Below are 25,782 nucleotides of genomic sequence, written 5' to 3' on the forward strand. Positions count from 1 at the left end.
GTACAAACATGTAGGGATGGGCGTGGAAAAAAACTACTATGTGCTTGCTGGATGTATCTGTGTTATTCCTGCGTTTGTTTTGCAGTAGCTCTATCAATCTATTAGCCTTAAGTTGGCCAGGTGTTGCCTTTGGGATTATAGAGAAGGTGACATGTCAGATATCTAGATCTTGCTTGAGGTCCAGAATTGAGCATAACAATTGTGGTTTACATTGGATTTCTTTGGGACTTATTGTAGTATAGAATGTGAATAAAGAAACTGATAGTAGGGTAGGGTTGCAGGAATTTCGAAGTGCTACATGATGAAACGTTGAAGATGAGTTCATGAGATTCAGAAACTGAAAATGCTTTTTTTCTCTCATGTTAATGGTTTTTGGGTTTCGCATTTACGGTTTGTGCAATCATCAATTTGGAATTCTTTGCAGAAAAGAAACTGGGTTGTTTGATGGAATTAAGTTTTAAGTGATGTGCTGAGTTCAGCCTGAATGCTTAACAGAAAATCTGCAGGCAAATGATGACATTCACTTTATTTTCATTGAACAGCTCTTGATAGATAAGCTAAATTTGAAATCTTTAGGGAAAAAGAGACTGGTTTGTTTGTTGGAGTTTAAGTTCAAAGTGATGTCTTGAATTCAGGCTGAATGATTTGACAGAAAGTCCATAGGCAAATGATGATGTTTATTTTATTTCGATTAAACATCTAGACATCATCTAGCTTTCAATGTGCAAGGGGTGCCTGAATCTTGAAATTCTCACGATGTTTTTGTTGTGTTTATGATAGATGGCGATGTGGGTTGGTCCTCTTTCAATGTCCATCAAAGGAGTGGATTCTCAAGCATCTGAGAGAGTTGCCAAAATGTTTGTTGATATAAGTGAAAGTGGGTGCATGACCATTGTTGGAGGAAAAGAAGCGGCTTCTGCTGTTAGAAGGGTGGAAAAATCTGAATCAATATCCCTCATCTCTAGAGGGGCTGCTGCTTTATTGACAGCCTTAAAGGGTGTTAGTTTGCCAGCAGTTTCGGCTTTAGATTTTGTGGGTATCATAGCTCATACCTCATTAGTTCAGGTGTCTCTTGCTTTAGATTGTACGCTGATTTGTGATAAACATACCACTTAGGATGCATACAAGATGGATAAGATCGTTGGTAAAAAGCCTAAAAGTTTTTTTTCCCAAGAGAAATATGGGTATTAAATAACTGGAATCTATCACCTGAACTGGTTGCTGTAGGAATGCTGTTATGTACCAGACTGGGCACAAATTTACAGGAAGGTTGATCTTCCTTTGTTTGTAGATATTGGCAGTGGTAATTATAATATTTTTTGAAAAGTCCAACCTTCTCTATGAAATAGTAGTTGGGTTATATGTCCATTGATTATGTTTCTTCTTGCAGGAAATGGTGTTTTCATCATGCAAATGGGAAAAGCATATGAAAAATCCCTAAATTTCCTAGGCTTGGAAATCAGGAAAAAGGTCTCTCTCTCTCTCTCTCTCTCTCATAAAGGGTAGTATTAAGTACTAGGAAAGTACAAAAGTCACAAATAAATTAAATGGGCAGCAGAGGAACTGAAGAAACTGCCACATGCCAAGAGAGCAAATCATTCCTGGGGAGAACTCCCACATACTGCATGAGACCAAACTGCGAGTCAAGAAGACCTCTCAGTCAAGCATCGTGACTTTGTGCTCTGGAATGGGAATAAAAATGAACACATTCTGGCTAGTCCAGGTTTGTCAACAACCCGAGAAATGCAGGAAGTGAAACACAATCTTCATATGCAGCTGAATAGGATCTGGCCACTTAGGCTTTCCAAATACCCAGTCGTGGGGACACATGGTCATCCAACCACATGCTGCCAAATCTTAGACAAAAGGGACCAGATCTTCCTTGTCATTGGGCACAAGATAAATTGATGATGACATGTCTCCACACTTGTAGTACAAAGGAAGCACGAACCATTAGAAATATTGCATCTAGAAACTGCAGATGCAAGAGGGAGACCACTCCAGCATTCAAAGGGTTCACTGAAAGCCATCACCTTGGTTTTACCAAGGTTCACTGAAAGCCCATTGTCCAATGCATAGGAGTGTAATGCATCCAAGTGTCTTTGTAGTCCATTTGAAGAGTCAGCTATCAATACAATGTCATCTGTATACAGTAGGAGAGGTATCCAAGTGCCAGCTAGTGGAGCTCCTTTGTCTCCTCTCTGTGAGATATAATTAGCAATCCCATCAATGTACATGCCAAATAATGTCGGATAGAGGGGGCATCCCTGCTTCACCACCATGGTGGAGTGAAGTGTTGAAAGGCCCTTAGGTGTCCATATTCTACCCATGACTCTCTCATACAACGCCAAAATACCCCAATTGAGCTCTTTCGATACTCCCATGGTATGCAATTTGTGTATCAACTTGTCTCTCGGCATTGTGTTAAAGGCTTTGTAGAAGTCCATAGAGCAAGCAGCGATGCGGAAGCGTGGGACCAAGACTGAGAAAGAGAGAGAACACAGAGAGAAGGGAGAGAGAGAAAGAGACAGTGGAAGATGAAGATCTACTGTATAAAGTGTGCTGTATACAAAGATATGCAGATATGTACACGGGCGCAGTGCGCGGGACTGCGTGTCTCCACCTCGACGATGCAACCTGCTGTTCACCTCGAAGTCCGCTGCAGTTTGCACGATCTCCAGCCTGAAATCTACAAACAGAACTATGGAAAACTGTGCAGAACATCGGCTATAAATAGCCAGCCAAAATGCGCCTAGAATATGTAGGTCGGCTGCATTAAATGCAGCCGATTGACCAGTACAGGTCGGACTGCCACGTGGCAGTCCGACTGGTCAGTCCGACCAGGCTGCCGTACTTGGTCTTGAAGACCCATTTGACGCCAATCACCTTCTTATTCGAGGGGCGAGGCATGAGATATCAAGTGCCATTCCTCTCAATAGCCTCCAACTTGGCTTCCATAGCTTTCTTTCATGGTGCGGACTGTAAAGCCTCCTTCACGGAGGTAGGCTCTCGATCCTGCATAACACGGGTCATCAAACAATAGTTAGAGCAAACAAGGTCCGTAGAATGTGCCTGGTGCCTCCGTGACCGCCGCGGACCATCCTGCGGTCCCCACTCCTCAGGGACCCCCTTGATCCCTGAATCTCGGAGTGTGTCACGGGCCCAACGAGGAGGAGGCCGGACCTCTCCTCGTCGCTCTCCATCAGTTGAAGACTCTGGGATATCCACCGACCATCCTGCGGTCCCCACTCCTCAGGGACCCCCTTGATCCCTGAATCTCGGAGTGTGTCACGGGCCCAACGAGGAGGAGGCCGGACCTCTCCTCGTCGCTCTCCATCAGTTGAAGACTCTGGGATATCCACCGGTGGTAACTCCTCGGGGGTGACCGGTGGAACAGTAGACTCTGTATCGGAAATAGAATTGGAATCAAAAGGCGTTGGCTCCAAAGGGACTATCTCGGAAGCCCAACTCTCCCCTGGATCTCCAAGAACGGGATGCTCCTCACCCGCTGCTATGGCCGGAACCTCCACGAACCGCACATCTCGACTGGTGTACATATCCCGCTTAACGGGATCATACAAACGATAGCCTTGGGACTGAGAGCTGTAGTCAACAAACACCCGTCTCCGGGAAGCCGCTTCAAATTTATCACAATGAGTCTTGGGAATGTGAACAGTAGCGTTGGAGGGATGATTGATCGCGGGCAGACCTGATTGGGAGGATTCTTAATGACAAAAGTTTGAGTTTTCAGCCTTTGGAGGCTATAATGAACAGGTTGTGGGTGGAGTAGGAGTGAAGTGGCTGTTTTTGCAGGTCTTTGCTGTTTGTGAAGGAGGAAAGGCTGCGCTTTCAGCCTTTTGCTGATTTTGAGTTTTCATTGCCTCTAGTGGGTGAAACTCTTTGAGGACGAGCGGAGGAAGCCCTAGCAAGCATTGGCACCGTGCGCAGAGTCAGAGGGGGACTGCCCTAATTTTTATGCAGGTCATTCTATTTACAATGTTGACCGAAATTGACGTGGAGTTTTAGGCTATTATGGATCGTAAGGTCCCCATGTTGCTGGCTTTTTCTACAGATCAAAAGCTTGATGGGGAGAATTACCACATCTAGTGTGTAATGATGCTTGCCATCTTGGAGCCTTATGATTTGGCGGAGCTTGTGACTGAGGCTATAGACCGTCCTACAGCTTGTGATCCCTCCAAGCTTTCTTCAGATAAGAAAGCCGAGTTGATGAAGGTACAGGCACCTTGGGACAAATTGAATGCCTGCATCCATTCTTTCTTATTTCTCTTCTTTACTCCAGCCGTCATTGCTCACATTGAGCACTTGACTGTGGCTCTCGGGACACATGGCGGGAGCTTGATCAGACATACAATTGGATGACCATGATCAAGTGGGTGTCCCTGGAGGTTCAGATAAGGACTTTAAGTCCTAACAAGTTTTTTTCAATGTGGGAGCATGTTAATAAGCTTCGGAAAGTGTAGATGCAAGCCCCAAACGAAGGGAGGGCGATTACTTCGGAGGACATGGAGATAACTCTTCTTTCTCAATTACTGCCCCAATTCAGTGCATTTTACTCCGCCTTGATTACTTCAGGGTGGACAGAGACTCTTCGTTGGAAAGAGTTGTTTCCTATGGTTTTGGACTAGGAGGAGCAATTGAAAGGATAGAATGCTTTCAAATCGGAGGTATTGACAGGTTAGTCCTCTTAGAAGAATGGGAAGAACCGAAAGGAGGAGGACAAACTGAAGAAGGACAAAGAGAAGGATTCCACTTGTCACATCTATGGCAAGACAGGTCACTAGAAGAAGGATTGCCCCGACAAGGAGAAGAAGGACAAGGAGAAGAAGGAGAAGTCTTCAAAGGATTCAAGAGCGGTGGCTGCTCCCTCATCAGTTGCCTTCCTCCACTTGGAGGTGATTGAGGTATCAATTCCTAGGGCTTCTGATGCTGAATTGACGGCCCCACATTCTTGTGAGTGGATTGTTGATAGTCGTGCCTCTTTGCACGACTCCTTTTGTAGCAGGTGTTGCACATTTGCAACCTTCACATGGATAGATTCTCATCGGCGATAGCTCTTATGTCCCTATTCAAGGGAGGGGTGATATGCAGCTTATTCCAGATGGGTAGGGTGGTGCTCATACTTCAGAGGTGCTTTATGTGCTAGACTTGGGTTACCACTTGCATTTGGTACACAAGATTTGTACCTTGCCTCTTGGTTGAGTTTGACGAGGATTGCTTTTGGATTCTTGATTGTGGATCGAGATAGATGCTTACTTCTAGTTATGAGGAGAACGTAGTCTACAAGTTAAGGTCTCCTTTTGCCTTGACCTCTCTTCTTCTTAGCTTGCAGACATAGTTCGAGCTTTGGCATGCTAAACTTGGCCACCTAAACTATGATTACCTTCGGAAGGTTTCTAGGGGACAGCTTGTTCGAGGTCTGTTGGACATTGTGGTGAGCCAACAGCCGTGTGTATATTGCATTTGTGGGAAACAACATTGTGATGCCATTCCCAACAAGGCTTCGAGGTGGTCTTCAGCACCCTTGGAGCTTGTATCTACAAATCTGTGTGGACCTATGAGGACGGAGTCCCTTAAGGGGAGCTTGTATTTCATGCTGATTGTGGACAATTTTAGTAGGATAATATGGGCTTGTTTTTTGTAGTTGAAGTCAGAGGCGTTCTCCCACTTCAAGGATTGGTTGCTCTTTGAGGAGAATTGATCGGGCTGGAAACTAAAGACATTATGATCGGATAAGGGTAGTGAATTTGTTTCTAATGAGCTTGCTAGTTTTTGTGCATATCATGGTATCCACCAGGAGTTTGCAAATACAAACACACCTCAAGAGAATGGTATATTAGAGCAGAAGAACCGAAGTGTGATTATGATGGCTTGCACCATGATGGAGCATCAACAGACACCTCAATGTTTTTCCTCATCGTTTCCAAAGTGAAGGATTAGAGCTTTGGACTTAAGAGTCCTCTTTCCCCACCCTCCAAGCACTAACTATAGGTATTTATAAAACCCAATTTTGTCTGCTAGTATCTTATATTCATTACTTGAGTCTTGTTCATTGATGTTCCCTTGTTCTTTTTTTACTACAATCCATGGGCTGGCCTCTTCTATTTGCTTTTGTATTCTCCTTCCCACTTCTGCCCATGAGTGGACCTCCCTTTCACATGCCTTCAGTGCCTCTTTCTCCTTCCGTAGTTCTTCTTGCACGTTTATAACTTTTTTCTTACATGTATTCAGTTCTTTTCTCAATTTCAAGATTTCAGATTTGCAAGCATCTACCACTTTCTGCATTTCTGTTTTCAGCAGGTGCATTTTGGACAACATTTTTGTTTGCAATTCATTCTTAATCTTTATATGCATTTCTTGCCTTTGTGCCTTCTAATCTGTTTATGATTTGGCCTTGACCCGCTCTCACAGTTCTTTTTCCAATTCCCTCATAGTTCGTAGTTCAAAGCGGATCATGAGATGAATTTCTTCATACTTCCTTTCATTCATGGTGCATGAGGTTTTCCCAAGCCTGTCAAATCCTGGGGAGATCCTAGGGAGACCGTCCAGTCACGGACCCTATAGCCATAGGTTTTGTACCATGCGTTCTTAGGAGGGGTGTGGTACACTGCTTCCATGGACGGTTGTGTCAGTTCTTGATCAGATTTGTCTCCCAAATGTTCCTGTTCCATGGTTTGATGTTTACATTTGTCTGCATCATCCATCCCCATAGTTAATTGTAAATGTACACTGTGCAAACGACAAACCACATGCTGTCACAGACCAAATCAGATCATCTCTCACTGCATTCACTTGTTCACTGTGTGCCCGCACAACCTGAGCATTCCTGCATAAACCTTAGAGCAGAAAACTTCCTCTCTCACTGCATTCACTTGTCCACTGTGTGCCAGCACCACCTGAGCATTCCTGCATAAACCTGAGAGCAGAAAACTCTCTCTCTCACTGCATAAAAACCTGATCACATCAGTTACTGTTCTATCTCAGTCACTGTCTCACTGCACAAAAACCTGAGCATGGTGGACCGAATTTAGACTGACTGCCATTTACTGTCTGTTCAGCATGACCATGCCCAGGGCAACCTCAATCAGACCCCAGTCCACTGCCTGTCCAGCACAAACTCAGGCCAGGGTGTTCAGCACAGACCAGTGCAACACTGAAGTGGCAACACATTGGTGATGTGCAGTTCGTGCCAGCATCAGTACCCTTCATGTGAGCACTAGCAGTTCGTGCAAGGATCAGGTCCAGTCACGCCAGCATCAACAGCTCCATTCATGCCAGCATCCAGGAGCTTATCCATGCCAGCACTAGCAGTTCATGCAAGGTTCAGGTCCAGTCAGACATTTTCCTCACCATCTGAGCTTTTCATGACCCTGTTCATGATGATGACATGCTCATTCTTTTCTTGTTCTGTCATTTGGGACATGATGCAATGTTGGTTTGTTTGCCAGTCTAGTCTTTGAACTGAGCTCAATCTTGCTGCCAAAACTTCTCAGCTTATGATATCATGTTCTTTTCTCATAATGCAACATAGTTCATCTCTTATCCAGGTATTGAGGCCAGAAATGGCCTATGAGACATAACCATGTACAATAATGATCGTCATTGAGTAACAAAATGTGACATACTGAGATGGCATCTATGATGGCAAGACGTGATGTGATGGTGATCTATAGTGCCAAGGGAAACTACCAAGATATTCAATACAAGGTAATGTGAGTACAATAGGGAGATAGTGGGACATTTTAAAAAGTTGTGCATTTGGTAGGTCATCATTGATTTCCTGTCCAACGGCTTCTCCTATGGGAATGCGGGACATATGGTCTGCCATTTGTTTGCCTTTGCATACGATCATAAAGAAGTCAAATTCCAAAAGCAAAAGTGACCATCGAGCAATGCGTACCATTGTGTAGGGTTTATTCACAAGATAAAGCAATGCTTGATGATCCACAAAGAAGGTGAAGGGCATCGCTAGAAGATAGTGTCTCAACTTCTTTACGACGAACACCATGCTAACCCTTCCCTCTCCGTTGTGAAGTAGTTCAATCTATGGATATGCTAACTCCATGAAAACTTTGAAATTTCTGTCTCTCTAGCTTCCTCCTTCTCCTCTCAGCCAATTCATAGCTTCCCTCAAGAGATCTTAACCAAATTTAGTCCTAGGAGGATGCAATTGAGGATTTTTTTTTTGCTAAACCCTAATTTACTGCAAAAATTATTAGCCACCCTGGGAAGATTGCTTAGAAATTGGGGCCCAGAACTTGAAATTCAGTTGCAGAAATTTGGGTATTTTAGAGAACTTATAAAGGCTAGCTAGTCAACATTGGATTGGGGCAAAATTTATCATCCAAAGAGTGAATTGAAGGCACCAAGGGACAAATTGAAGGCATCCTACTCAACATTGGATTGGGGCAAAATTTATCATCCAAGGAGAAAATTGAAGATTAATCCTAGTCAAATCAAGGGGCAAATTGGTTTGAAGGCTTGTTGTTTGCTTTAGGTAGCAAGAGGCATAGGATAGTGAAGGAGATTGGAATCAAATGCTAGTGTACTGCATCCAATTCTAATGGAAGCTAAAGATATACTGCAAGGGGTGCTAGTGTTTAGGGGCATCCAAGATTGATCGGTAACAATTAAACTTCAGCTTGTAGGAATTTTATGCTTGCTGTAAGTAGTGTTAGGTCAGGTCATTATCACCCATTCCCAAAAGGATTGGCTGGTTTATCCATATATCTTGGATGAACTATAAAGCTATTCTTTGTAGTGTGTAGAATATGCTTTAAATAAAAAGCCATCTTTGCCCCCAACTTGTGGATTGGTGTTAGCCAGGCCCTCATAGTATCCAACTGAATAACATCCTGCTTGATGATCCTGCCACTCTTTGAGTTGCTGAGAGAAGTGCATGAAGAAAATACTGCAGGGTGGTCATTTGTGCATACTGAAACCACGTGGCTCGAACTAGGACGACATCTGTGCATACCAATGAAGTATGTCTTTCACTAGGTAGCTATCGTGAGGACCCAAGAACCAATTGTGCATATGTAAGTCTGAATAACTTCCACAAGGTATGTATGAATGAAACTGATTTGGTGAGGGCCTCTACTACAATTGGTGATCTTGACAACTTTGGTCAAATTTGGTTATTTTTTTTCTTGACATTTTCGGCAAAAGAAAGAAAGCTCTAAAGAAGAGAAGCTTTTGGACACTTGTCATTCAAGCTTCCAAGTGTCCCTTTGTTTGACTTCATGATTTGTGGTTGGACACTTAACTTCACTTTCCCTCTGTACTTGAGCCTTCCTTTCCTCATAAAAGAGCTCTGTTTCGCTCATTTTACATTTGTGTGATCTTACTTTGATTAATGCAACTTACAGGGGAGGTGTACATTGGTCAATTGTGACTGGTTCAGTGCCTATGTAGGTCTCCCAGACCACTTTTGTCTTTATCTCAGTTTTTTAGTTCAGTTTTCACTTATGTTTACAATCATATTGTGGATGCAATAAACATGTGATGCCTGTAAATTATCCGTGATATCAGCACTAAACACGTTCTGCCTTGTGAGAGCTGGTATGGTTTGCTGCATTTGAAGAACCATTAGATGAACAACTCTTGGTTTTCACAAAATTGATGCAACCAAAGTAAAAGAATAGGTTTTCACTGGATTCCTGAAAGTGCTGCGAAAACATAAAAGTCTTGTAGCTTGAAATTCGGACATTATCGAGTTTACTGTAGAGATATTGCCTGAGCATGATGATGGTAGTAGACAGGTACTCTTGTTTGTATGAATTGCAAAAGCTTTTTTCGTCTGTGTTGGATAAGTGCATGCAACTTACCAATTGCAAAAATCATTATGGGCATGTGACAGCAAATGTGTGTGTGTCTGATTTTTGTCTTCTTGAATCTGTGCAGCTTGTTGACCGCTCTGTTGTTTCTGCTCAATGCCAAAACCTGCAGAATGTGTAAGTTTCAACAATTCAAATTCACACAATGTGTGAGATTTTTAATGCAAAGAAAGAGAATTTGTCCAGGGGCCTTGTTTAAAAACCACTGTTTCATTCAGCTGAAATGACTGGCCTGCCAGATTCATTGTTTTTTGCATATGTCTACAGTTAAGTACGTCATTTCAAACCTGTTAAAGCTCTGTTTCAGTTAGGTAATTTTTAGGACTATGAGAATGATTTCGAGGGAATTCCTTTGAGGTAAAATACTAGGTACATTGAACTTTAGAAAGAGTGTCTAAGTACATTACAAATACAGTGGTTGTGTGAACAACCAATTTGGTGGACTATAATTCCAAACCATTGGAGGGGCCATGCGGAAAAAAGTGTCCAATTCCTAGGTCCACAGGACAGACTTTCCCCTCCTCCTATCCCTATGTCGTCTCCTATCTTCTATGGAGAGAGTGGATGATCTCTATCCAAATCCTCAAAAGGGTCTTTGCTTGGATACATCGTGGAGGTCTATAGCACGACTGCATTCTGTCCAAATGTACCAAGCGATAACACTAGCAATCAGCTCCCACTTGTGATAGTGTCCATGGGTCCATAGTGCCTACGAATAATGTTGAGTGGGGATCTTGCTCAGAAGCTGTCCAATAATGAGGCAAAGATAAGCTGCCATGAACATCCTCATAGCCACATGCTAGGCCTTTGTGACCCAAGCTACAACCCCCCAAGTCATGACCATGGTCTTTGTTGTGTTGTGGAATATCATTTGGAGGGCTCTCCTCCATGCCTCCTGAGCTTTGGGACACTTTCATAGGGAGTGTCTCTGGTTCCCTCCATATCCACTCTCTGGGATCCCACTGTAATCTTTGTAGAGGCCTCCTTTGATAAGCCTGATATTTCCATCCATCTACAATGCAGGTGGTTGGGTTTTGGATCATTATGCCACTTCCTCTCGCAATGTGCCCCTTGGGAAATTAAATGTCCTCTTTGCTACCAAGAAAGTGAATGTCAAGTCTCTGCTAGTTGCAATGACCACTAGAAGAATGTTCCCTTTGGAAAACAAATCAACCTAGGTTTGAGAAGTGTTTACCTCTGTCGGCCACTTAGGAGGTATTTCCTCTGTCATAGCCCTAGCTCCCTTAAAGACCCTATAGTCCTTTGTCATAGAGTGTGGTCCGACTCTGATGTCAAAAAGTGATTGAAGAGAACGGGATGCCTTCTCTTTCTCTTTGGCTGTAGTTGATGTTAGTTGATAAAGGCCGAATGAAATAGATCTCCATGCTCTAATAATAGTAGCTGCAAATTTGACTTGGAAACTCCTCCCCAAGTCTTTGGTTGTGATTGCATAAAAATCTAGTGAATGTGCAGCTGCTAGGGTCCTCCTTGTGTAGATGTGATAGATTTAAGCCTTGCTATTAGAAGTACCTTCCAAGGTTTCTCGCTTGGAAGAAGATCCATGACATTGAGCTTAGCTAGCTAGGCTTTGCTTTGGAAATCTGGATCTATGATCCCCAAGACACCTCTAGATTTTGTTCATATCATGACATCTCGAGCATGCTTCGCTCTAGGCGTCCCGTCTCCTCTTGATCAAACAAAGTTCCTGATATGATGCTTCACCTGGCTAATGTAGGACCTATAAAGAAAGAAAGAAATATTAATGTTTTCTAAGGCCAAAATCGGCCTATGAGACAAAGTTAGGTACAATATTGATTGTCGCTAGGCATCCAAGTGTGACTTGCTAAAAGATGATCAGTGATATATAGTAAAAGGAACCTAAAGTGATGTGCAAGACAAAATAGTGTCCATGTAGGGATACAATAGGAGGATGAAGGAGTACATGTATAGCTGTGTGGCTACAGGATATCCATATATCTAGTTCCACCCAATCATGGTCAGTGGATAGAGTATGCGATACATCTCTGATGAAATAGTATGGGAGTAGTATCTGGACAAAGCCTTCAGCTTTGACATGGGCTGCTTATATTCTTAGCAGATCTCCCCCATCTCTCTTTGGTGTACATTTGAGTGTGGTATCCTTGTATTCACGGTTAGCATGCTGCTTTGATCTCCTTAGTTCTCTGGATTGTCACCCCTCTCCATGTTGTTGTTGTATGTGAAGTCACTGTCTGGATTGGTAAGCTATGGATGGCGTCCCTCTCTGTATGGTGCTTGTCTACAATAATGATGCGCAAAGTCTTTGAATCTCGACTAAGAATTGGTCTAGGCGAGCTCCGATTTTGCTATAGGCTCTGCATCTGCAGATATAGTGCTCCTCGCTCTCCACCTCCTCTTGGCATAGTCTATAGATTTGCTCAACTCTGGGGATGTGCATATCTAGGTGTCCCAGTCTCATGATGAAGCCATCCCCTGTAGTCCTCACAAAGTGAACCTTGTAGTACAACATCTTCGGTGAAAGAGTCCTAGGCAACATGCTCCCCTCCTCTAATGGTCCTTGTCTATCTCCCTCTCCTATCCTCCAAGGCCTCCACCATGTTAAAGTGGACCCCTACTATCCAAGAATCAACCTTTGGTAATGATGGGTTGAAGATGGTCCAAAACTCTCATCTTGTTGGCCATTTGGGGCAGAAATGACCAATAGACAAATAAACGTGTTCTCCACTCTCGTAGAAATGCACATGGCTCTCCCTAGGACCATGATATTGCAGCTCTGCATTGATTGGCCCACGACAGTTGCCCAGTAGGTGTAGCTTTGTCTTGGCAACAACTTCCTGTAGCATTGGAATATCCTCTTTGCTGAGAGATGACGCTCTTGCAAAATGAGAAAATCCACGGAACCTCCCATTAATGCTTTGTGCAACTCTTGTCTCATGAGCTCCTTGATCCTACTTAAAGATTGACGTGTGAATCCTTGTACATTCCATGAGAGGATCCTCATGAGGTGTATCTAAGTCTCTCAAATTAGCGTGGCTCTGGAATGTAAGCTTGTCTCTTGAAGTGACAGGTGGGTAGTGGAGATGCGATGGTTAGCAACAATGGCAATGGCACACACACAGAGAGAGAGAGAGAGAGAGAGAGGTGTGAGCAGCAGTAGAGAGTAGAGGGTGAGAATGATGCACAATGTGTGGGTACGATGAGTTGTCCCTCTTTTGGGTTTTTAGTGATAGTTATATGTAAAGTACAAGTGCTAAGGGTGTGTTCACACCTGAGCACGTATAAAAGGCATGGTAGCCCTTTATTCCCAACAACCTTCCACCTAAAGGCAACGTGCCTTGAGGTTGAAGAAAAGAATCAACTAAGTCTAAGTATGTACAAAGCTGAAATACATATACTATCAAACTCCCATAATTTGTCATTGGCAGTGAGTAAACCGCTCTGTTGGAAGACTTCGTGAGAAGATCTGTAGGATTATCATCTGTATGTACCTTGACAAGCTCAATGCTTTTCTTGTGAAGTACATCACTGATAAAGCGATACTTTACTTGTATGTGCTTTGTCTTTGCATGAAAGATGGGGTTCCGTGCTAGCATAATAGCACTCTAACTATCACAATGGAGGACAGTGGTCTCGGTAATGCCAAGCTCTCCCACCAAACATAAAAGCCATAAAGCCTCCTTGCATGCCTTTGTGACAGCCACATACTCTGCCTCTGTAGTAGACAATGCAACACACTTCTGTAGCTTGGAAATCTAGGGAATTGCTCCCCCTATAATGGTGAATGCATACCCTGAAGTAGACTTCCTGCAGTCAGCATGACCAGCATAGTCTACATCCGTAAAGCCAACAAAAAATGGCTTTTGCTTTTCAAGGTAGATGCACAAATCCTTTGTGCCCTTAAGATATCTCATGATACCTTTCACTCCTTCCCAATGCTTTCTACCAGGATGTGCCATGTACTTGATAACCACTTCCACTGCAAATGCTATGTTAGGACATGTAGCAACCATAGCATACATCAAGCTACCCACAGTTGAAGCTTACAGAATCTTGGCCATTTCAGCCTTTTCATCATTAGATATAGGGCTGTTCTTTGCATTGAGTTTCACACATGGAGGCAATGGTACAAGAATTGCTTCCCCCCCTCCATATTGAAACATTGCAAAATCTTGGATACATACTTTTGTTGTGACAGATAAAGGCCTTTCGATCTGTCCCTGAGTATATGCATGCCAAGAATGTGATTTGCCTCACCAAGATCCTTCATGTCAAAACTGCTGTGTAGGTTCTGTGTTTCAATGTATCCAAAGCATAAACATCCTTACCACCAATCAGCATGTGATCCACATACAAAACCAATATAATAAGGATGCCATTTGCTGCCTTCTTGGTATAGATTACATGAATGTATCAAACTTATGATACCATTCACACAGTGCATGTTTCAGCCATACAAGCTTTTATTGAGTTTACATACCATCTTTTCCTGCCCTTTGGCCACAAAGCCTTCTGGTTGTTGCATATATATGTCCTCATGCAAATCACTATGTAAGGAAGTAGCTTTTACATCCATCTATATAAGTTCCATATCCACACATGCAACCAAGCCCAATATGGTTTGCAAAGTAGTCATCTTGAGTATAGAAGAAAAGATTTCGTCAAAGTCAATCCCATGTTCTTGCTTGTACCCCTTTGCAACAAGTTGTGCTTTGTACTTTGGTGAGGAATTGGAAGTGACTTTCATCTTGTAAACACATATGCATGGTAGGACTTTTTGCCCTTTTGGCAAATGCACCAAATCCCAAGTACCATTTTTTAGAGATTCCATCTCTCACAACATAGCTTTATGCCATTTCTTGTTGTCCTCTCTATCCATTGCTTCCTTGAAGCATGACGGTTCACGACAATCTGTTAACATGACATAGTTAGCAGCATAATTTGCTGTTTGGTATTTCTGGTCGACCTATGGACCCAATGATCAGTGTTTGCTGGCTATTCAGCTTGCAAATCTGCATTAACAGCTTGCTGTTCAAATGGTTCAGCATGCTGTCCTGCTTGTTTTGGCTGTTCTAATGGCACATTTTCTTGCTGAAACTGTGGTATATCATGGGCAACTTCTCGCTGATCAATTTCAGCATCATTTCTTGCATTAATAGGGTCATTTACAATAGGTATTTGCTGTTGTGCTGCGGGCACTCTTTGCTGGCCTAGAAACCCTTTTGACTTCCTCAATCTTTTCACGTTGTTTATGGATATGATCTTCCCAGAAGATAACATCATTGCTATGTACAAATTTCCTTTTCTCAGGATGCCATAATCTATACCCCATTTCACCCTTGTCACCATATCCTAAGAAAATGCATTTACAGGACTTTGGCTCCAATTTGCTGCATTTTCTTTGTGTATATGCACAAAAGCCTCGCAACTAAACACTCTCAAGTGTGCATACGAAGGTGGTTGCCCGATCATACTTCTTGAGGAAATCCCCCTCAAAGACCTGTTCGGTGACCAATTTATCAAGTGTACGGTTGCCATAACAGTCTTTGTCCAAAATCCATTAGGTAATGCAGCATGAGACAACATAGTACGGACCTCCTTGTGAATAGTTCTATTCATATGCTTTGCAACACCGTTTTGGAGCAAATTACAAGGGGTAGTTAGCTCCCTCTTTATCCCTTTGTTGTCACAAAAGGCCTGAAAGGCTTTTGACACATATTCCCCACCGTTGTCAGAGTGAAGAGGCTTTAATGTCTTGTTGGTCATATTTTCAGCAAGTGCCACGAACTTTTTAAACTTATCTAACGCCTCGTCTTTACGACGAATCGGATATACCCATACTTTGCATGTGGCATCATCAACAAATGTGATAAAATATTTCTTTCCCCCTAGAGACAACCTTGACATCTCACATACATCTGAATGTACCAACTCTAAGGGTAAAGATTTTAATGAAAGAGACTTTTTATGCGACGTTTGAGCATGCTTACCAAATAGATCTTCTTGATCTGGGATGATACATGCCTCACATTATGCAAGGTGAACACTCAACCATGCTGAAATGCCAACTGCACATTGCGAATCCCTGCAATGTCACATGCATAGTTGTCCCCCAAGTGGACAACACCATGTCTACTACAATTGTAGTCAGAAAACCACTCACGGTGTGGTGTTACATGGAATGAAGCACCTGAATTAAGAATCCGAGTGTGCATGTCATCATTAGAATTTGCAATCAATGACTGTACACTGAAAGAATCTGCAATCAATCACTACCGTGGTCACTCTTGTGACTAGCTACATTGACTTCCACTATCTTTACAGTGCTCTTCTTTGGCTATCCTTTTTCTCATCTTTGCTATCGTTAGTGCTTTTGCCCTTGCCCTTCTCTTTCTTCCACTTAAAGCAATCCTGCTTGAAATGCCCTTTCTGACCACAATGATGACACTCTACATTTTTCCATGAGACTTGCTGCGTGCTTTGTTTTCAAAATTACCCTTTTGTTGGTATCCGTCTCTAGTATGTAGTGCATTAGAAGACTTGTTTGCTGAATTATTTTGCTTGTTTAGCTCTTCCATGAGTAAAGAACTCTCCACATCTGAATATAACAACATGGCATTGGAGTTACTCATTGCTGTCCTAAAAGTGTCCTAGCTTTCAGGCAAAGTGCATAGCAAAAATGTTGCCTTGAACTCCTCATCAATGTGGAACTCCAAAGCAATCAGTTGGCTGAAAATAGAGTTAAACTCATTCAAATGTATAGACATGGCATTACCTTCCCTCATATGAAGGTCCATCAAAATTTTCAACCAATAAACCTTGCTCGCTGCACTTTTCTGAGCATATAACTCCTCAAGTCTTTGCCACATATCACAAGTAGATTTCAATTTCTTTATGTTAAATAACAAAGTGTTTGACATTGAGAGCTCTATGTTAGAGCGTGCAAGCTCACCTAAATAATCCCACTCATCTTGATCCATGGTTGTTAGTTTTATCCCTTTTGTCTTTATGGGCCTCACGTGTTTCTTCTGCACCAAGACATTATAGCGCTGCTTCTACCATATAGCAAAGTTGTGTGCACCCTCAAGCTTCTTAATGCGCAAAAGATTTATGCTATCACTATTGCCAGGCATGATTCACAGCCCGGAAGTGACTCAAAAGTCAACAAATGTGAGCTCAACTGTCACATAAATTGACCAAGGTACAAACCAAGTACCAACCAACAATGAAAAAACAAGTAATTGCAGAAATTTTAGATCCTCAAAACAATATTCCGAGTCATAAAATGTGTTTTATAGCACTCCACAAGTAATTACAGCTGCACCACGGACTAATACATCAATTGCATTAGAAAGCCCCAAATTTTAGCTGCAATTTCTGCTCCAAATGCATCCACTTGTAAAAATTTGACACTCACAGTTAAAAGCCCGAAAATTTCTTTGCTCAAATTGCATCAAACATGACTTCCAAGTAGATTCCACAATCCAAAAATTTCACAAATTCGATAAAAGCCCCAAATTTGTCTGGGGTCCAATGTGCTCAATTTGCATAGAAATTACACTGCAAGTACATGCCAAGACCAAATTTGACACACATTTTGCAAATTTTCCAAAAACCCCAAATTGTCGGGGTCCAATGTGTCAAAATTTCAGGAAATTGTACTTGTCCCATTGCAATTTCTACAAATACATAAAAAAAGGCCCCAATTTATTGGGACTCGAATGTGTGCAAGTTCCACAAATTTTGCTCAGTCGAGTAAAATCTTCAAGCATATGCTAGAAGCCCCAATTTCCGGGAGTAAATGCATGCACAATCTATAAGATTTGTCAAATTGTGCTTACACATGCGTGATAGCGCGCCAAAATTTACCAAAGGGTAATCTTTTTCAAAACAAATGCAAATTTTTTGTCTGAAAAAAATGTTGAGTGTTGAAGACTGCTACACATGACCAACGCCGACCTGGAACTGACACGGGAGGTGCCATTTGACTATTGCTGTGACTGCCGGGGCACTTGTGCGGACATGCGGACCTGCGTTGACTAGAAAGAGTTGTTGCTTGACCTGCGACCTACGATTGCACGTTGCGATTGATTGCAGCTTGCGACCTGTGATTTGCGCATTGCCCCTAGTGACTAGCGCCTGATCCGAACTGAAGACGACCTACTATTGGCATATCTCGAGTGAACTCTTGGAAGCGCGTATGTCGATAACCTTTGCTCTGATACTAGTTTGAATTGACAGGTTGCACAGTGGAGTTGCGATAGTTAGTAATGGCAATGGCACACACAGAGAGAGAGAGAGAGAGAGAGAGAGAGAGAGAGAGAGAGAGAGAGAGAGAGAGTATATTAACGTCTCTAAAAGGCCAATGTGGCCTATGAGACCAAAGCAGTACATACAATGATGGTGTGTTTCTCATCTGGAACGAGAAAAAGATGAAAAACATGCCTATAAGACTGAAAAAGAACGAAATAGTGTCCTATAAAAGGGAAACATGTTAGTGATCTGAAAAGTGATCTAAAAGTGAGAGTAGAGAAAGGAAAACTCTCCATCAATGATATGTTTGTTCTCTAGGGAGGTGTATCTCTGCATGGCTGAGGCGTCTCGCCATTTGTCTCCTGTGGCGCTCAATGATGGCTTTAATTTGTCTGTGGTGTGGATGTCTAGGCCTTCGTCTGGGTGGACGTGGGCGCCTAGACCAGCTAAGTGCCATTGCTCTATCCAAAGGGACACCTACAAAAGATGAGGTCCAATGATGATGTACTCCTGTAGGCTGTGTGACAGTAGTAGTGGTATCTGCCATACTCTGTCGTGTATCAGTGAAAAAGTCAGTGACTGCTCTTTGTCTATGTGAGCCGAGCTGTAGGGGCCTCCTACTCCGTAGAATTGTTGCTCTGCGCCTTTGGAGCTCCAAGAGGAAAAAACCCAAGCATCTCTGACCCTCAAACTGCATGATCCATCGCAGGGGTCCAAAACCCTCTCGAAACAGACAGTGGTATCTACCTCGTATGTCATAATATATAGTGCATCAGCAGATGTAGTGTTCCTCTGTCTCTGGCTCTCTGTCGCATAGTGGGCATATGCGTTCTTCTGTCTGTATACCCTCCCATCTGCCTGTCTCAATCCTCAGGTGGTGGGATGAGGTGCGGATCTGACCAATAACTGTGCGTAGTCCATGAGGCAGCTGTGTGTCCATGTAATTGGGTCGGGTGATGAAACCATCCTCAGATACCTGATGGAAGTGGGTCTGGTAGTGAGCCATCCTCGTGCCATGGGGGGAGGGGGGTCGGATCCAAGTCTTCTCCGTATCTAACTTCAGTATGTCTGCTCTGATCACATGGTTTAGCTCTGATCGGCTTAGGTCAAGTGTAGGGCAATCCAAGCTATAGTCAAAGGGGGGTAGTTTGTCAATTTGCAGCCCATGTAGACTCATCCATGTACTCATCCGAGCATACCAACAGTGTCTGTCATCACTGTCTGCTGCTAGTTGTCTAGAAGAGGCCAGGGCTAGCCGTGGGTATCTATCTTGGGGGAGCTCCCATAGTCTATGTATGAAAGTCACTGCTTGGACCAAGGCCTCAGCCACCATGGGTGATGCTCCCAACTCAGCTTTGATAATCTCATGTGGGGTCGAGCTCTTCGCTCGTATCATGCGTGAGATCATCATGACTAGTGGTCTTTCCATATGCTCCCATCCGTCATAGTATTCCTTCTCTGGTCCATCATGGTCTCCCAAAGGCTGTCTCCTCGTGTGAAAGAGACTCAGACCCCAAATAGCTGCCCCATATAGGAGTGTGGGTGTAACCAGGGTGTCAAAAAGCCACAGTTTGGTGCGCGGCTCATGAAATTGTATGTGAGCACATTGCCTCTCCAATGCACCTAAGGCTGCATATGCTTTTGCCAAACGAGCCTCTGATGTCTCTCTCCAAGAGAACTGTGGTCCCTTCAATGTGACCCCCAAATAGACATATTGCCTAACCATCTCCACTGGCTCTCCATCAAAAGTAAACTGATGCTCAGCTCTTGTCACCCAAGCAACTGAAGTGTTAAATACCATAACTTTAGTTTTCCCAGGGTTCACCTTAAGATCTCTATCTCTGCAAAAAGCTGATAATGCATCCAAGTGTCTATTTAGTCCCTCAGGTGAGTCAGATATAAGTACAATATCATCGGCATAAATCAGTAATGGTATCAGCACTCTAGCTAGGCTGGCTCCGGCCCCACCAGTCCTATCCACATCTTCTGAAATTTCATCTATATATAGCCCAAATAGTGTCGGTGAAAGTGGACAGCCTTGTTTCACCCCAATGGTGCTATTGACTGTATCTGAGATGCCCTCAGGTGTTCGTACTCTGCCTGTCACTGTCTCATACAAGGCATAGATACTCCACTGTATCTCTACGGGCACATCAATGTTTTGCATTCTTCTCATGAGTCTAGCACGTGGCACTGTGTCAAAGGCCTTGCAAAAGTCCACAAAACAGCAATAGATCTTTTTCTTGAATGCCTTGCCTTCTTCGATGATTGCCCTCAATGTAAAGATATGGTCTAGAGTTGTATATCCCCTCCTGAAGCCAGCCTGGCCTTTTGATCTCAGGCCATGCATCTCGGCCCATTCACTCAATGCTTGTTCCACGATAGAGCCATATATCTTGGCCAGCATGTGTCCAATCATGATAGTTCGGTAGTTACTAGGTAGCGCGGGGTCTCCACTCTTAAAGAGCGGCACAATAATATGGTCTGACCAACAGGCTGGAAATCCCTCACAAACTGCCCTATTAAAGATGTGAGCCAGCGTTGGTGCCAGAATATCACAGGCATGCGTGAAGTGTTCAGCCACTAAACCCTCATGATCTTGGGCTCTTCCATTTTTCAGTTTCCATATGGCATTCCTCACTTTTTTTTCTGTGAAAAATCTGCAATTTGTTGGTCTTGAGGTCGAGGGGAGTGGCATAGGCTCTTGGCCAGGAATATCATAGAGTGTGCAAGCATATCCATGCCAATCATCTGGTCTAGTAAATTGTAGGGGTGGCTGGTTCTCGTGCATCTTTTTCCATGCTCTCTTGCTGTCCTGCCCCAAGAACATGGAATACATTTCTGTTTCTAGTCTACTCAAGTATTCCCGCTTCTTTTTGCGTACCAACCGTCTGAAGAGTGTTCGAGCATGCTTATGTGTACATATGCCAAGTGCCATCTCTCGCTGAAAATGTGCTCGTGTCTCTCTGCACTCATCATCATACCGGCCATTCTGTGGGGCATTAGCTCGTGGAGGTTTATCTGACAGTGTAGTGTGTGGGAAAGCGTATGCTGCTGAAGTGTGTATTATCTCGGCCAATTGTCCTGTAAACTCATCTAGAGAGGCCTGTGTGTCTAGCTCCCTCAATGCATCTCGCACAGTAGTGCTGTATATGTGTGAGGTCGCTTCCACAAAATCATAGTGTGGTAATTTTGGTATGCGTGACTGTGCTTCGTGTATATGCCCATATTGCATTGTGAAAGCTAGAATAGCATGGTCTGCTACTAATCCAATTGGTCTGTCTGAGATTTCAAAGCTTTTTATGTCAGGTAGCAAGTTGGGTGATCCAATCAAATAGTCCACTGTGCTTGACCCTTTCTTGTTATTCCAATATGTGAAGCCATTAGATCTTGGCCACTGTGGTAGCCCATTAAGGATGGCCAAACCATGTGCACTTCCCAATGCACAGAGAGAGAGAGAGAGAGAGAGAGAGAGAGAGAGAGAGAGAGGTGAGTGATTACGAAAAAGAGAGAGGTGAGTGATTCTACAAGTAGCAGGTGAGAGTGATGCATGATGTGTGGGTACAATGAGTTGTCCCTCTTGACCCCCAACCCTCCTCTAGATTTAGGCTGCATGATGCCATCCCAAGCAACCTTCGCTCTGGTCGGCCAGGCTCCTATCTCCTTTGAACCAAATGAAATTCGTGATAATGTGCTTCACATGGCTGAAGCATGACTTGGAGAATGCCAACAGGAAGTGATGTACCACATGGTTGCAATAACCTGGTTAGCAACCATTACTCTCCCTTCTAGTTAGAGTCTTGCTGAGCTCCACTAAATAAGCTTATGTTTTATGCTCAAGAAGAGAGGTGCCAATTGTTGCTTTAAGGCAATGTCAATTCCCACATGGCATCCAAGATATCTCATAGTGGTCTCACGGGGAACGCAAGTGAAATCCTCATGCGATTGCCTCTCTGACTACCTAGTGTCACATACCCAAAATCCATAAGACTTGTGTCAATTGATTGAGGTACCTACTACTTTGCAAAATATCTCCATGGCTAATACAAAGGCCCTAAGGTTACTCTCATTCGTGTCTAGATAGACTGCTATGCCATCAGCAAACTCCACATCAAGAAGATCCTCAATTGGATGTCTTTGATACGTGTAGATCTCTCTTTCAAGGAGCTCACAGCCTTTGCTACAAATAAGAACAAGAAAGGATTAGTGGATTGCCTTGTCTATCTGATCTCTGAATACTGAGTTTGTCTCCATGATAAAGTGGACAGCTCCATGACAAATACGTGTAGATCTCTCTTTCAAGGAGCTCACAGCCTTTGCCACTGTTTCCCTCATCCACTACTTTGGAAATGCCATCCTCAATATCATGCCCTCTAAGACCTTCTAGTCCATGCAGTCATATGCCTTCTCAAAGTTCAAAAGAAGCAGAATAAGGTTTTGGTTCTTGGATTGAGCGAAAGGGGTGGACTCCTAGAAAGTGACGATGTTGTCCAAGATGCTGCGCTCTTGAACAAAACTTGTTTGGGTGGGGTGTCCAATATCTGACATCAATGGGGTTAATCTAAGACTAATCAACTTTGTAAGGATCTTATAGGCAGTTCCAAACAAAGTGATCATTCTTCATTGTGTGATCTCTAGTTTGTCTCCACTTCCTTTGGGAATGAGGTGAATCAATCCCTTAGAAAGTCTCTCTGGCATAACCCTTGATGCCATAATCTCCTGCAAAGCTAAGATAGGTGTGCACTGATAAGATCCTAGTAGCTCAAAAAGAAGGATTTATTAGTTTGGGACACTTGCATCAAGGAAGTGCCAGAAGTGCTTTCTCCAGCTCCTTTGTAAAATGGGCCATCAATCATTCAGCCCGTCACCTCTTCTCTCCAGCCTCTCCACCACCCTCACACCCCTTTAGAATGACATTGCAGTTTGTGGTTCGTCGTAGTCTTCATCATCTTCCATGTGCTACGACACCCTTGTTCCCTTGTATCACATTCATTCCATTCATCAAAGTTTCTACTCTCTTCTCTTCTCTTCTCAGTGTTTGCCAAGTTCACTCCGTGTTCCTCCCTGCAAACTCTACTGTCTCGCTAGTACGTTGTCTTTTGACACCCTCTTCACCCACTTGAGCTTCCCAATGTCCTCCATGAGCAAGTCCAACGGAGGTGGTGTTTTAATATAGTGATTTGTATTAGTAGTGCTGGTGGACAGCCATAAAGGTGCCCACCTTCACCATGAATGCATGCCATAACCACCTTGTTATGGTAGATCATCTTGACCCTAGTAAGCACCACTTGGAGGCATCCAATGGCCTCCGAGTCCACATTGAGTGTCTCTTGATAGAGTATCTTGATTGGATCACCTTGAGTGCATCACAATCACCACACCTCCATGATAAAGTGGATAGCATCATCCTAACTACAACACACAATCACCATGACTAAGTTGGATATCAACACGATTGGGTTGTAGACCACCACGATTGAAGGTTGGAGCATAAGACCATTATGACTAATGCTTATCACCTCCATTGTTGATGTATGACCACCATGAGTGATGTGTACGTCACTCTAAGTTGAGATCTTAACCCTAAGTTGCCTTCACAACCTCAAGCAGAGACACTCTAGTGCTTTGGTAGGTCCATGGAAGGAAGGAAGTTTGTCACTCTCAAGCTTCAATCCCTTAAAGAGCTAAGTGCAAATCTCTTGACACCCAGTACTGAGATTGCAATCATTGTGTCAAAGCCTAGGGAGAGATTGCAAATCTCTACTGCATATGACCCTCATACTCTCTTGAGAGTAAATGCAAACTGTAGTGCCTTGTAGGCAAGCATTGTTGGACAACAATGCTTGCCCTTAATTTAGAGATCCTAATCTCAACCGCAAACTAGAAAGCAAGGACCATGGTGGTGTAGACTCTAGAAATAACCATCCTTGACACTAGTAGCTTTTGACGAAGTGCATTGAGACCAGGGAACTACGCAGGGACTGTCAGAAGTGGGGCAGCGGTGGAAGCATAAACATGTGCTGAAATAAACTGCTGAAACACGAGACAAAAAGAAAAGAAAGAAAGAACACGATACAGATGAGAACTCAGATGTATGCACAGGAAATGGAATCCATATATCTGAATACGAGACAGTCGCATACAACAGTGAGTCACTGGCTGCATGGGAACTGGCACTGGCTCCTCTCTCCACAGAGTCTGCAGATGGTGAAGATGATGATACTGACTGAGGAGGAGCACTGAGTATAAATAGGTTGAAAAAGTGGGGAGCAATAATGTTGGTTGGCCAGCATTAATGCTGGCCGACTGGTGCATAAAAATGCCCCAATGGCATAAAATGCCACACAAAAAAAATACCTAAAATACCTAATAAAAATGCCCAGCCCAGATCAAGCTCAGACTCACACATGAGCTGACAAATACTCTGCTAACACCCTCTCTCAGATCATGGGTGATGTGATACAATATAATAGTACAATGAATAGGGATCAGAAACTATACAACATAGAACCACCAAGTAGAACCATGGATACCCAAGCAGTGGGTGATCAAGCCACCACCAAGGTGCCTCAGAGAGAACCTGATGTCGATGTCGATCGTACCAAACACCTGAAAATAGAGAAGATCATAGAATGTCTCTATGTCCATTACCAATGTCTCGCAGTAGCATACAAGACCATCCTGTCAAAAATGCCCCTGAACATAGGTGACCATGGATTCCCCGCCTTTGGCCAGACCGCCAAAGTGTCCCCTCATGTGAGCTCCAGACGAAAGCCTCCCGCTCTCTGTCAGATAACCAGCTCATCATGAACTTGGATGTCAATCCCAGCTCCAGGATTTGATTCCGCCAGACTGAAGTCGATGCGTCAGGGACGTCCCTCTCTGGAACCTGTGCACCTGTATAAAAGTATAGATGAGGCATGGCTGCCCCATCTGAACACCCGCTCACACTCCCTCTTTGGCACAAGAGAGTCGTGAGGGATGACCTCATCACCACCACTAGAAAGCAGTCGAGGAAGGGGCCACCAAGTCCTTCCCGCGATCCGAAGAAGAGGATCCCTTCCGCGCGTTGGACTTCTCCTTGGGCGGAGGATCTGAGTCGGAGTCTGATGAAGGAGAGGACTCATCGGTAGAGTCAACATCCCGCTTCTTCTTCTGCTCCTTCTTCCTGGAAGCCGCTAACTTCGTGCAGTCCTTCCGCAAATGTCCCTTTTTGCCACAGTGGTAACACTGGGCCTTCGACTTCTTCTTCCCGGCACCCCTCTCTGAAGCTACATAAGCCTCACCTCCATAATGCGCCGGAAGCCGCCCCTGTAATCTCAAGGATGTCTCATGCTCAAGAAGCATCGAGGTCATATGTGTAAAACTAACAGGAGTTGATGATGTCTGCGCCCGCAAAGCATTGGCCACTCCATCAAACTCCGGGGGGAGCTTGTAGAGGACCGTCCCGACGAGATGCGTCTCGGGAAGAGCAAATTGCATGTGCCGAAGCTGGTCCTGTACCTGCGTAACACGAAGAAGAAAAGACTGAATAGTATCTTTCGGCTCAAACTTCATCTGCTGGAGCTGGCCATAAAGTGTGACTGCCCGCATGGTGGAAGGTGCTCGTACATTTGTTGCAACTTCTGCCATACGTCAGGAGATGTCCTACAGGAGGTAACCGCCAGTAAGACCGCTT

General features: G+C 43.7%; 2 protein-coding genes across 6 annotated transcripts in view; one reads left to right on the plus strand and one right to left on the minus strand.

Moving 5' to 3' along the window:
* The window catches only part of LOC148022826 (uncharacterized), a 118,979-nt gene that overhangs the window by 27,872 nt on the left and 65,325 nt on the right, over positions 1-25,782 (plus strand). For all 5 annotated transcript variants that reach the window (XM_087695757.1, XM_087695756.1, XM_087695752.1 and 2 more), the window contains exons 7-10: positions 781-1,032; positions 1,228-1,303; positions 1,391-1,470; positions 9,922-9,971. In XM_087695757.1, the coding sequence (XP_087551883.1) occupies positions 781-1,032; positions 1,228-1,303; positions 1,391-1,470; positions 9,922-9,971 (458 nt within the window). The remainder of the gene's footprint in view (positions 1-780; positions 1,033-1,227; positions 1,304-1,390; positions 1,471-9,921; positions 9,972-25,782) is intronic.
* On the minus strand, positions 14,847-21,095 carry LOC148022827 (uncharacterized). The gene is made up of 3 exons (XM_087696539.1): positions 21,089-21,095; positions 19,163-20,174; positions 14,847-15,087 (listed from the first exon to the last, which is right to left on the minus strand). The coding sequence occupies exons 1-3, from the start codon at positions 21,093-21,095 to the stop codon at positions 14,847-14,849; spliced, it is 1,260 nt and encodes a 419-aa protein (XP_087552665.1).

Source organism: Lygodium microphyllum, chromosome 16 (assembly GCF_053477565.2).
Source record: "Lygodium microphyllum isolate KBCC chromosome 16, Lygodium_microphyllum_v1.1.10, whole genome shotgun sequence".
Lineage (NCBI taxonomy): Eukaryota > Viridiplantae > Streptophyta > Polypodiopsida > Schizaeales > Lygodiaceae > Lygodium > Lygodium microphyllum.

Bases quoted from the DNA above. Each gene is read 5' to 3' on its own strand.
- LOC148022827 (XM_087696539.1), bottom strand. The intron at 15,088-19,162 runs GTTAGATACGGA...CAACGTGAAAAG, and splicing joins ATCAGAGCAGACATACTGAA to ATTGAGGAAGTCAAAAGGGT.